At 40.5% G+C, this 12,558-nt stretch overlaps 1 protein-coding gene across 2 annotated transcripts in view; it reads left to right on the plus strand.

Annotated features, from left to right (window-relative positions):
• The window catches only part of SHROOM4 (shroom family member 4), a 214,901-nt gene that overhangs the window by 97,948 nt on the left and 104,395 nt on the right, over positions 1–12,558 (plus strand). For both annotated transcript variants that reach the window (XM_013057552.2, XM_013057553.2), the window contains exon 2: positions 9,598–9,749. In XM_013057552.2, coding sequence (XP_012913006.1) covers positions 9,598–9,749 — 152 coding nt within the window. The remainder of the gene's footprint in view (positions 1–9,597; positions 9,750–12,558) is intronic.

Below are 12,558 nucleotides of genomic sequence, written 5' to 3' on the forward strand. Positions count from 1 at the left end.
CTTCTGCTTCTTTCATCTTGCTATTCATTCTATCAAGCCTGTTTCTCATTTTGTTTTTTGAGCCGATTATCTCTGTTATATTATTCCTTATCTCTGTGTTAAGGGTTTCTCTCTCATCTTCCACTCCCTTCTCAAGTGGAGTGAGTATCCTTATGATTGTTGTTTTAAAGTCTCTATCAGGCAGGCATGTTACTTATATTTGTTTTGCGCAGATCTCTGGCTGTTGCCCTTTTCTGTTCTTTTATTTGGGATAAATTTTTCTGTCTTCTCATTTTGTCTGCCTCTCTATGTCTCTTTCTCTGTGTTAAGAACATCAGCCCACTCTCCTGCTTTTGAAAGTGGACTTTATGAGGAAGGGTCCTGGAGTGCCATGCATTGCAGTGTCCCTTGTCTATCAGAACCTAGCACTTCAGGAGAATATCTTATGTATGTTGCTTACACCCTGCTCTTGTGTGTGAGTCATTTTTCATTTCAGTGCAATCTGTTGCACTAACTGCCTGTTGTGGGCTTTGTTTGCTCTCCTTGGTGTTAGTGGGATCCAGGCAGGCCAGCTCTTGGTGGGGGGAGCATGCGGTCCAGGGAACTAGGGAGTGGGGCAGCCTTCTTAGTAAAATTTATGTTGGTCCTCTAGTCCTATGCCAGATCCCCTGAAGTACTGTTGTGCCTGGGGACTGAAGGAGGGTACAGTGTGTGATAGTGGCTGGGGGCACATGGCTGGGCATGGTGCAAGGGCTTGGCAGGGCATGCAGTGGCCACTGTATACCCAGCAGCTGGATGTGGCTTGTGCACAGCTTTTAAAAAAATTGCCATGAGCCCAGGCTACAAGTATCTGTGCATCCCTCCCTCCTACATCTGGTTCTGTAGTTAGGCTGGGGAGTGGGGGAAGAAAATCCCACCTGCCAACTTACCCATTTTCAAAGAAGTTCCCAACATGCCCTAAAATCAATAGGAAGAGATCTGTCTCCCATTTGCCCCCAACACTTTTGTAAACTGCTGTTTTTCTGTTGCATTTCCACATAGGCTGCTGTGTCTTTAGGTTGGCAACCCAGCTATCATTGGCCCGCCTGGCTAGCCCAGTGCAGAGTCAGTTGACCATTAAAGCTCCAGGCTCCAAGTTCCCCTTGTTTTGTAAACTCACAGAATTCAGCCCCTCTGGTTTTTAAAGCCAATGTTATGGGGATTAGTCTTCCCCATGTGAGCTCCCTGGTGCAGGTGCCCATTTCTCTCCTTCTCCTTTCACACAGCTCCCTCCTTCCTGCAGACAGCCTCCTCTGCCTTTCTGACCTTCCTAATTTTTCAGATGCTGCTGCTTCTCTATATTTCATTGTGGAGTTTGTTCTCCTAGTCTTCAGCTCACTCTCCTGATTATTGACTTGGATGCATATGATATCTTGTTGTAAATGTGAGATGAGATCAGCCTGGGGTCTTTCTACTCCACCGTCTTCCCAAGCTCTTGTAATCTGTGTGTATTGATGGACATTGGGGTTGTTCCTATTTTTTTTTCTTTGCCTATAATGAAGAAAGCTAAAAATAAAAAAAATAAGAATATAAATATATAAACAATATAAAAAATAAATCCAAAAAATATCCTATCACATCTTCTTGTGGACAACTACACTTCTTTCTCCTAAATGTGGAATTTCTGGTTTTGACAGAGGCTATGCAAAGTTCTATAGTAGCTGTACAATTTTATACTCCCACCAGCAATGTAGAGTTCAAATGTTATCTGTTCTTGCCAGTAACATGGTATTTTCAGTCTTTTTAGGTGTTCTAGTGGATGTGTACTGATATTTTACTGTGAGTTTAAATTCCATTTTTCTGATGAAAAATGATATTGAGCACCTTTTCATGTGTCTACTGGGCATTTGGCTATCTGTAGTGAAGTGCCTGTTCAAGTCTTTTGTTAATTGTTAATTGGTTGTGTTTTTCTTATTGATTTGTAGTTCTTTTCATATTCTCAATACAAATCCTTTGTCAGATATATGTATAATGAATATTTTTTTTCCTAGTCTGTGACTTGCCTTTTCACTTCCAGTGACATTTGATGATATAATAAATTCTTTATTTTGATGAACTCCAATATAGCACTCTTTCTTTTATGGTTATTGTTTTTATGCATCCTGTCCGAGAAATTTTTGCCCACACAATGAGATACCACCTCACACTGGTCAGAATGGCTAAAATTAGCAAGTTAGGAAATGACGGAATTTGGCAAGGATACGTAGAAAGGGGACCTCTCTTACACCGTTGGAGGGAATGCAAGCTGATATAGCCACTCTGGAAAACAGCGTGGAGGTTCCTCAAGAAGTTGAAAATAGAGCTACCCTATAACTCAACAATTGCTCTACTAGGTATTTCCCCCAAAGATAAAATGTAGTGATCTGAAGGGGAAACTGCACCCCAGTGTTTATAGCAGCAATGTCCACAATAGCCAAATAGCCAAACTATGGAAAGAGCCCAGATGTCCATTGACAGATGAATGGATAAAGAAGATGTGGTATATATATATATATATATATATATATATATATATATATATATATATATATAAAATATGCCTGGTTCTATGTGGTAATATAGTGTGTGTGTGTGTGTATACACATATATATAAAACATGTGTGTGTCTATACATACACACACACACGCATGCACGCACGCACAATGGAATACTACTCAGCCATCAAAAAACTGAAATCTTGCCATTTGCAGCAATGTGGTTGGAACTAGAGGGTATTATGCTATGTGAAATAAGTCAATCACAAAAAGACAATTATCATATGATCTCACTTGTGTGTGGAATTTAAGAAACAAAACAGAGGACCATAGGGGAAGAGAAGAAAAAATAAAACAAGACAAAATCAGAGAGGGAGAAAAACCATAAGAGACTCTTAATCATAGGAAACAAACTGGGGGTTGCTGGAGGGGAGGGGGGTCAGAGGATGGGGTAACTGGACATTAAGGAGGGCATATAATGTGATGGGTATTGGTTAACACCAGTTATAAGACTGATGAATCACTGACCTCTACTTCTGAAACTAGTAATACATTATATATTAATTAATTGAATTTAAATAAAAAATTAAAAAATTTTTAAAAAGAAATCTTTGCCCACCTCAAGGTCACAAAGATATTCTCATGTTTTCCTCAAAGGTCTTTTGGTTTTAGCCCTCCCAATTAAGTCTATGATTTGGATAAATGTTTTAGTAAAAATTTACACCAGCAAAAATGTTCTGAATATGTGTCCCCAGTACACATAATTTTATTTCTGAATGCTATAATTTACTACTACCAATATTAAATATTAATAATGCTCAACTTTTAAATTATTTTAGATAAATGTAAATATAAACAGAAGTTCAAATATCTCCCCTTCCAGTGGATCATCTTGTGCATAGCCCGGGATATATATATATATACTTCTCTGGAGACCATTGTTCTAAAACACCAAAAGCTGAAATTTTTTTTTAAACACTTTATTTATTCACCTAACAGAGAGAGAAATCACAAGTAGGCAGAGAGGCAGAGAGAGAGAAGGGGGGAAACAGGCTCCCTGCTGAGCAGAGAGCCCGACATGGGACTCGATCCCAGGACCCTGAGACCATGACCCGAGCCGAAGGCAGAAGCCTAACCCACTGAGCCATCCAGGTGCCCCCAAAAGCTGACATTTTTGATGAACACTGATAATATTAATATCAGCAAAAGACTTCAGTGTAAATAAATGGCTGGAGTTGAGAAAGTGTGAATAAGACCCCAGTAAGCCTGAGCTTACTCTTGCATAGTGATGTTTGTTCCCTGTTACCTGATTTAAGGAGAAAACAGGATGATCTGACTTGGTAGGGGTCACTGATGCTAACTTGCTTTCGATTGCTGATGTAAGATACAGTGCTTTTGACTCTACTCCTTTACTTGTCACCAAATTCCTAGAACTGAGCTTGACTCTGGACTGAGTTTTTGGCAAAGATGCTTAACATTTGACTTGGGCTAATCCGTAAGGAAATTTAATGATTTGGTGCTTAGAGGACCTTTGTTGTGAAGATTAGTTAATTACATGGTGATTAAGCAGCTGTCTATTGGGATAGGTGATTAAGGAGGAAGGCGCTGCCTGTAGGGATAGGTCATGCTTTGGAGCATAATATAGTTCCACCGGTCCAAGATCAGGGGAAACCATGAGCCTGATCCACAGAACTTGACACTCTGGGGCAGCCCTATGTAGGATCAGGGCATCTGTTTCTTAGCTGGTAGAGGAAAGAGTACCTCTTCCCTTGGTGTCCACCTTCTCAAACTATCTACATACAGGGATTAGCACATAGAACCAGGCCCACTTACATCTTTTTAACTAGCGGCTGTTTTTGGAGTCTTGTTTAAGAGTCAGGTTTTGTTTTCTGATTTGCTTTGGGTAATGTAAGGAAGATAAGGCATAGCAGAGTTTCTTGTTTTTCTAATCTAGATGACTTTGGAAATTTGAGAGGGATTTTGAAGGGAGAGAGTTGCTCAAACAGAGAAGTTAGGGCAGGCAGTGTGTCTGCAGCCTAGCATCAGACTGTTCAGGGCCACAGCGAAGAGACTATAGAAATTTCAAAGCCTCAGTCTTCCCTGTCCAGGGCACTCTGATTCATCTCTTCTAGCATCAGATTCTAAGGCATACCAATATGAGAGAGAGGGCAGGTCAGAAACTGACAGTCCCCAACCTGTGGTCTGCTGAAGATTTCAAACTAAGTTTCAGAATAAGCAGAGACATTATCTACTATTTGGTGATCCTCCTTCCTTAGAGTTAGACTTCTTAAATCCAGTTTATCTCCCTCTCTGCATGTTCTCTCAGTTGATTCCCCAGAAAGACCGAATTGCTGAAAAGGTATCTATAATGTTACTAAAAACTTGAAAATCTTTTTTTTTTTAGATTTTATTTATTTGTGACAGAGAGAAAGTGAAAGATCACAAGCAGGCAGGCAGAGAGGGGGGGAAGCAGGCTCCCTGCTGAGCATAGAGCCCGATGCAGGGCTCTATCCCAGGACCCTGAGATCATGACCTAAGCCAAAGGCAAGGCTTAACCCACTGAGCCACCCAGGTGCCCCAAGACTTGAAAATCTTTTAAAGGGTGTTAAGAAGACATTCAGAGTATGTTCTGTTTTCTAAGCAATACAACTACTATTCCAGGTGGGCCTTTTCTATATATTTGCAAAAAAAAAATCAATTTATACAACGCTGTTGTTTGCCTTCTTAGTCTATATAGACAAGCTGGTCAAGGTAGGTGTTTGGGCTGGTAATTTGGCCAGAGGCTCTTAGAACTGGCCAGGAAAGTTTCAGTCAATGCCTGTTTTTCCAATAAATGTCTTGTAGCAAGCTGAGGTATTCACAATCATGCCATTGATTTTTAATGCGGCTCTTACACTACTATAATAAGCTTTCGATACCTGTTGGTTATTGCTGCAGTTGCTGTTTCTCCTGCTGACTACATTATTTTTCAGGCTAAACTTTATTTAACTTTTCTTTCTCTCACTCTCTCATATCTTCCAAGTTTATTCAAAAGCCCCAAGCAAGTATCTGCTAATATTGGACTAAATAAAAGCTACTACTAAAAAGCCAGTAAGTGTTGTTAAGTCCATTTTTCTTTGCCTTTACTCTCAAGGGGCCAGCTTGTCAGTTTGTTGACAGCTATCAGAGTACTTCATGCTTCATTGGAGATCCATCAGAAATTTCCAAATTGCTAGCTCATTAGCACAAAATGGGGCTTCAGGAATCTCTTTCTCTCCGTGTCCCAACTGTGCTTTTTTAAGTGTTCCAGGCTTGACAGACCACTCCAAAACAATGGATAAAGGCCACAGGGAAATGAGAGATGGATGTTAATTAGTCAGTTTTCAAGGAGTGAAAAATGGGTGAAGACAAAGTATAATGTGGCAAAAGCCAGGATTACCTGTGTCAGCAGAAGGATAATGCATGATTTTGTTAACTGTTCACAGGTCACTGAATGTCAGAGCTCCAAGGCCCTCAGAGATCATGTAGTCTGACCCCCTGCCTTTAACCAATAAGGGTAAAAGAAGCCACAAGAGGGGAAAGGGACTTACCCAAGGTCAATCAGCTCTTCCCAATTTTCCAGACACCAGCTGGCTTTTGATTATATGACCTTTCTGCAATCCATTTTCAATTACTTGGGCCACTCACTGCTAAGCTCAGCAATCACTTGGATAAAATAAAATGACACATAAGTTAACCATTGTTTACATTGGGTTTTGGGATGTGTGTTTATACTGACATTCCAGTGTGTCTGGGTACAATCTGAGAATTCACAACACTTGAAATGAAACAAGAAAGCCACCCTAAAAGTCTGATTCAGGAAGAGCTGGGGAGTTGACCAGCCTTTCTGAATGGACAGCATCAAAAGATGATACACAGCCCATCAAGCAGGGCATGTTATTCTCAACAAGTTTGTTGACTGACACCTTTCCTGGGCCTCAGCCAGACTTGTACAAGGGGCAGTGGAAAGGGGAAAGAAAACGTTTTGTAAAAGAATACATACATCTTCTTCCCTCCCTCCCTCCCTCTGTCCTTCCTTTCTTCCTTCCTTTCCTTTCCATTCCTTTGCCTGGATAGGATATCTTCTATATAAACAAATGTGTGGTTGAGCCACTGACCTGGAGAACTGGCAATCAGGAAACAAAACAATAAATGAGGACATGCTGGAATCTAGAGGTGGAATGCCAGAAAGACTAGTGAACAGTAATTTTTAAAAACATTAAAAAGTCAGGAGAAGGAATAAGGAATCAGTTGCATAGCTCCGTAAATGCCCTGGGTCTGGGAAAGGACTAGTTTGTAGTATAGTCCAAGGGACCTTCAATCAAATGGAGTTTCATTTCCTGATCTGGACCTATCTGGACTCTGGGACTGTGCCAGGTGCCCATAATTTACTTCTTTGTTGTCTGCAAATTCTGGTACTTGTGCTAAAATGGTATTATTACATTCAACATATCTGTCCTGAGGAGGAGGCTGCTAATGACTGAGAGGGGACAGGAAACAGAAAAGGGGCATGTGGGGTGCCTGGGTGGCTCAGTCAGTTAAGTGTCTGACTCTTGGTTTTGGCTCAGGTCGTGATCTCATGATTGTGGGATGAGACTCCCAGTATCCAGCTCCATTTCGGCCGGGAGTCTGTTGGAGAGTCTCCCTCCACCTCTGCCCTTCCCTGTGCACATGTGCTCTCTCTCTCTCTCAATAAATAAATAAAATCTTAAAAAAAAAAAAGGAAGAAAGAAAGAAAAGGGGCATTCATAGTCAGCCTGAGGCTGTAGTCCAGGAAAGACTCCCTTCAAGGACTCCGTGACAGCCCAGATGGCAGTTTGGAATGCAAAATGCGTAAGCTTTTGCCGCAGCAATAATCATTTTTTCTTAAAGGTTCCCCTCTTTCATCTTCTGGCCTAGAATAAACAGAGATCTAGTCGATGTAACAAAGTGCTTAATTAACTTGAGATGGTACTTAATATCAACACATATTCAAGGGGAGACTTGCTATTGGTAACAGTAATATGGATAATTGAGTTGTATGAATAAAAAATGGGTAGAGTGAAATAAGACTAATGTACATCAACAGGAAAAATCTATTAGCATTCATTAGTTGGGCTCCTATTTGTGGCTCTTTGTTAGTCTAAGGAAGCCCTTTTAGATGGCTGATCCCTGTTGAAAGTCCTGCCTGATGCTGAGGGCCCTCTGTGGCTGCCAAAGCAATGAGTCATTCAAATAGAACTTCTGAAATTCAAGCACAGCACTTTGCCTTTTTTTTTTTTTTTGGCAGCAGGCAGCAGTGATTGTGAAGTAATAATGATAATAACAATGGAAATTAGGATGTGATCTTAATTTATTTGCTGAGAGTTTTTCCCCATTTACTAATATTGGCTTGTCTTATCTTGAGTGGTGGCCCAGGTACTGGAACAAAGGTATATATATTCAATGTCACTTGGCTAACCTATGATCTGTCAGACAAAGGTTAATTAAAAAAAACTGTTGGGTTAACAGCAATAAATTTAATAATAGTCTGTGATTAACTTAGAATTTCAATTTATTTGATGGGATTTTTAAAATCCTGAATTAACATTTTTCTCTGCATTCAGGAGGTCTCAACTGCCAAATTGCATATGAACTAGCCAACCTAAAGTTCAGCAGTATTCTAACTTTCATGGTGAGGGATAGATTGGAGGGATTCTATGAAAGACTGAGAAAAAAATTAGAAGAAGAGTAGAAATATAAAAACACCCACAGCAAAGACCAGCCTTTGGTTGCATCACTTAGAATCTATCTTTCCCTAAAGATTCTATGGTTTAATCATCCTCACCTTCCTTGCCCCTAGGAGAAAAACAAACATCTCTTCCTGATTCCACCAGTGGGTTGGACCTTTTTTTAAATATAACCATCTCTGTGGACATATGAACTTCAGACAGTAACCTAACTTTGAGGCTGATAGCTGTGCAGGCTTTGTTCATTTCTTTATCTCTACCTTTTAGCATGCTGTCCTGTGCATACTAGAAATTCACTAAAATTTTGAGGAATGATTAATGGAGATGAGATGAGATGAGATGAGATTAATGCGATGACTCCTGCCACCATGGATGGAGTTGATGTCCTATTAGGTAGAACTCACCTTTGTGGTACAATGAATGTTATATATAAAAGTAGGCATAATCAAGGACCCATGAGGGACATTCTGCTTTGCTTTTATTTCTGCCTTTTATTTCTGCTATATTTCTGCCTTTGTTTCTACGCCCTCCAGCCTGACTACCTTCTTGCCAAGATTGCCCTGGTCAGTGGAAATTCTGTATGCTGTGATGGTACCGTGAACACCTATGTTTCCAAATTTTGGTGAATGCCCTCTGTGTTCCATATCCTAGAAGCACTGTACTAGGCACTTGTTGAAGAGACATAGATATGTGAACAGTTACATTGTTGTACATCCTTTGTATCTTTTGAATTTGCAATTCCACTTACAGAATATTGAGCTGGATGCTCAAGGTCTTCAGAGTCCCCTCCCTTGCTATAATCATCAGAGCTTACATTAATTGAGGACTTAAATGTTCTCAGATATTCCCTATACTGACAACTCTGTGAGGTGCGTACTCTTCCCCATCAGGTAACTGAGACACAAAAATGTTAGGTAAGTTGCTCAAGGTCACTCAGCTAGGAAGTACTAGAACCAAGATTCAAACTCAACTTTACCAGGCTTCAAAGGCTGCCCAAAGATGGGAAAGGACTTGCTAAAGGTCATTTTTCTGGAGCCTAGCTCTTCTGGCTCTAATTTGTGTTCACAGTTTGCTACGCCACAGCTGACACTGTCCTGTTCCTTTCAAACATCATTCTCATTTAGAAGTTCTTGTCTCCCCAGATGGAAATGGATTTCTCCAGAGCAGAGATTCCATTATTTAGGTATTGTTTCCTTCCTTAAGGTTTTGCCCAAGGTAAATACTAGCCTGTGATCAGCTTCTTAGCTGTTTCCTGGAGCCTCCTGGAACCATCCCCCAGTACTATTTAAGCCTCTGACATTGGGAGGAACCAGGAAGTAGAATTTTGGGTAAGGAGTCATCTCACCACCTGCTTTTTGTTTTGTTCTCTGCAACACAGATTGAAGATGGGGGCAAGGCAGCCTTGTCCCAGAAGATGAGAACTGGTGATGAGCTGGTGAATATCAATGGCACTCCATTGTATGGCTCCCGCCAGGAGGCCCTCATCCTCATCAAAGGCTCCTTCCGGATCCTCAAGCTGATTGTCAGGAGGTAAGGTACAGGGAGATTTGCTGCTATAAGGAATAGTGGCCACTGAAACTGCTTGGTTGGTACTAAAACCTCAACAGAGGTATGTCTCTATCTAAACATCATCAAAGAAAGAGGTATCTCACATGAACAGAATTTTGCAGACAACTGAAGCAGAATGGCAGAAGAGAAAATGTCCTTGGTTCAAATCCTACCACTGCTCCCTAGTACCTCTGCACCCTGGTTAAATTTATTTTATGTCTGCAAGACTCAGTCTCCTTATTTGCTACCGAGAGAAGTAAATGATTCCATATACACCAAGGGCATACTTAGCCTGGTGTTTTTCTGTCTCCTTCATAACAGGCTGCCTCTGTTCCACCACAGATTTATTTTTTTCAAGTTTTTATTTAAATCAACCACAAGATTTAAAGAGACCTTACTACCAGCCATAGTAGGTATTCTGGAAACTGGCAAACTCTAAGATAAAAACCCTACCCTTGAGGAGAATACAGCCAAATGGGGGAGAAAAGACACATGTGTGACAAATTAGCAATACCTTTTTGAAAAAAAAAAAAACAATATAGGGGATTTCACAGGCTGAAGGCTTGTTCAATGTATTGTTCAGACAGAAATTGCTATTAGAATTCAAGAGAAAGAGAGAGTACATCAGAAGAGATTGTTAGGTAAGAGTTCATAGAGGAAGTGGAATTTGAGCTAAAGGGTGGGTAGAATTGGACATCAGGAGGAGAAAGGCATTCCAAATAAGTGGAGTGGCCAAAGCAGAAGGAAGGTAAGGACATGTTTGGGCACAGTTGCTCTGCTGCCATTACACATTTGCTTATTGGTGAGCTTTCCTTATGGCTTCTTCCATTTTGCTGCTGTATCTTTGCTCTGTCTTACTGGAGCTCATACTTCTCCCTTCTATTTGTTTCCTTTATCCTATACTTGAACCCGAGCTTCACCATCTTAATTAATTTTTACTAGAAAAAAATATTTTTAAAGCATCTTCCCATAATCCTATTTCCCTCCCCCTCTGGCTACTGCCCCATCTTTCTCCTTTTGTTCATACTCAGTCTCTCAAAAGGAGAGTCTATAATCACTGTCTTCATCCTCAATTTAGCTTTCCACCCACTACAGTCTGAATTTGACCTTCAGAACCCCACTGAAACTATTCTGTCAAAAGCTACTATTACTTCTTAATTGTTGAAGTCAGTGGGTTGTTTTCAGTCTTTATCATGTGTGACTAGTATATGGCATTTGCCATTGTTGCTCTGGATTATGTTTTCCTTTGTGAAACTCTCCTTTCTTGCTTCCAAGATACCCCATTTTCTTGTTACTTTCCTACCTCTCTGTTCATTTTTTAAAACCATGTTCCTTTACTACCTGCTCTTTTTCTGATCATCCCTTATGTGTTGGTGTTTTCCCTTGTTCCACTCTTTCTAATTTCATTAATATACCATGGAAAACCTCATTCAGTTCCAGAGTTTCAATTATTTACATGTATCTATGACTATATCTCTTGAGCCCCAGTCTCCTATAGTCAACTTCCCACTGGACATTTATACTTAGATGTCTCAGAACCATTTCAAGCACAATATGCTCAAAACCTAACATGTCAGCTTTTTCTCCCAAGCTCCTCATCTCAGTGCCTGGGACCACCATGCATTTAGTCAACCAAACCAAAAATACAGAAGCCATCTTTAATTCTTCTGCCATTCTCATGCTCTATATCCAAATGATTTATCTTCAGAGCATATATAAGGGGGAAGGAGTTTTAAGTTAGTAAGGGTGAGGTTACATAGGATCCCATTAATTTATTGGATTACCTGTTGGCACCTAAGATTAAGCCATCCCTGCTCATGAACCTGAATAGGAAGTAAAATGTTAAGTAATTCCTTATACAATAGATACATTGCCACTGACTCAATCTTGAATCAGTCATAATTTAGGTTTTAAATAAGGCTTCTTGGAGAGGTAGCTTGGTAGTTTTTGCTTTAGATTCAGATAGACCCATTTATGGCACTGCCTAGTTCTATTCCTATATAATGGCATTGTTGGGATGATTAAATGAGGCAATGTATATAAAATGCCTTTTACTTATGAGGTCTCAAGGAATTTCATTCCTATTCCTTTCCCTGGGGTGTAAGAGAAGCACAATTGGAGTAACCAAACATTATTAAATAAGAAGACCATCAGAACTGTAGTGTACTTTCCAGCCTAATCTTCACAGCACCGGATTTGCAGAGAAACCATTAGGGGTGACAAAGCTTTCAACATGAAATAAAGGTCCCTGGGAGTTACCGGTTATACAGAAATAGCAGCACTTGGAGGGAATGTAGACACCATCTCTGGTGGCTTCTGAGCCAGTCATAAAAATGAGTGTCATCAGGCTGTCACCTACTCATCCTCCCTTGGTGAGCACCATGTTCTCTTTGTTCCTGCTGTAGCAACATCTGCCCTTACCAGTCACTTAGGAGTAGCTGTAATTATGGCTTTGGAGATAGTAGGGCCCTTTGGTTTTCATGGTGTGGCAGGTCCTATGGCTCCCTGTCTACTCTTTCAACCTCCCCCCCAGCGCCTATTGGTGGAGACCCTCAATGACATAATTTATTAGGTGATGCTGCCCTCTTGTGGAAAAGTTAACCTTCATGTATGGATTACCCCAGGAATGGTATTATCAAGCATTTATTGCCTCTTTCTTAGTCCAAATGGTTCCTCAAATTTATGAAGGAGCTCTTAGCACATAAATGAAATGTGATCCCCTGAAGTTTAATAGTGTTTTATACTAAGATAGACTTGGGTTTCAGCACTGAGGTTTAGGTCTGGACTCCAG

Source organism: Mustela putorius, unplaced genomic scaffold (assembly GCF_011764305.1).
Source record: "Mustela putorius furo isolate JIRA1106 unplaced genomic scaffold, ASM1176430v1.1 tig00003903_pilon_pilon_pilon, whole genome shotgun sequence".
In the NCBI taxonomy this organism is placed as follows: domain Eukaryota; kingdom Metazoa; phylum Chordata; class Mammalia; order Carnivora; family Mustelidae; genus Mustela; species Mustela putorius.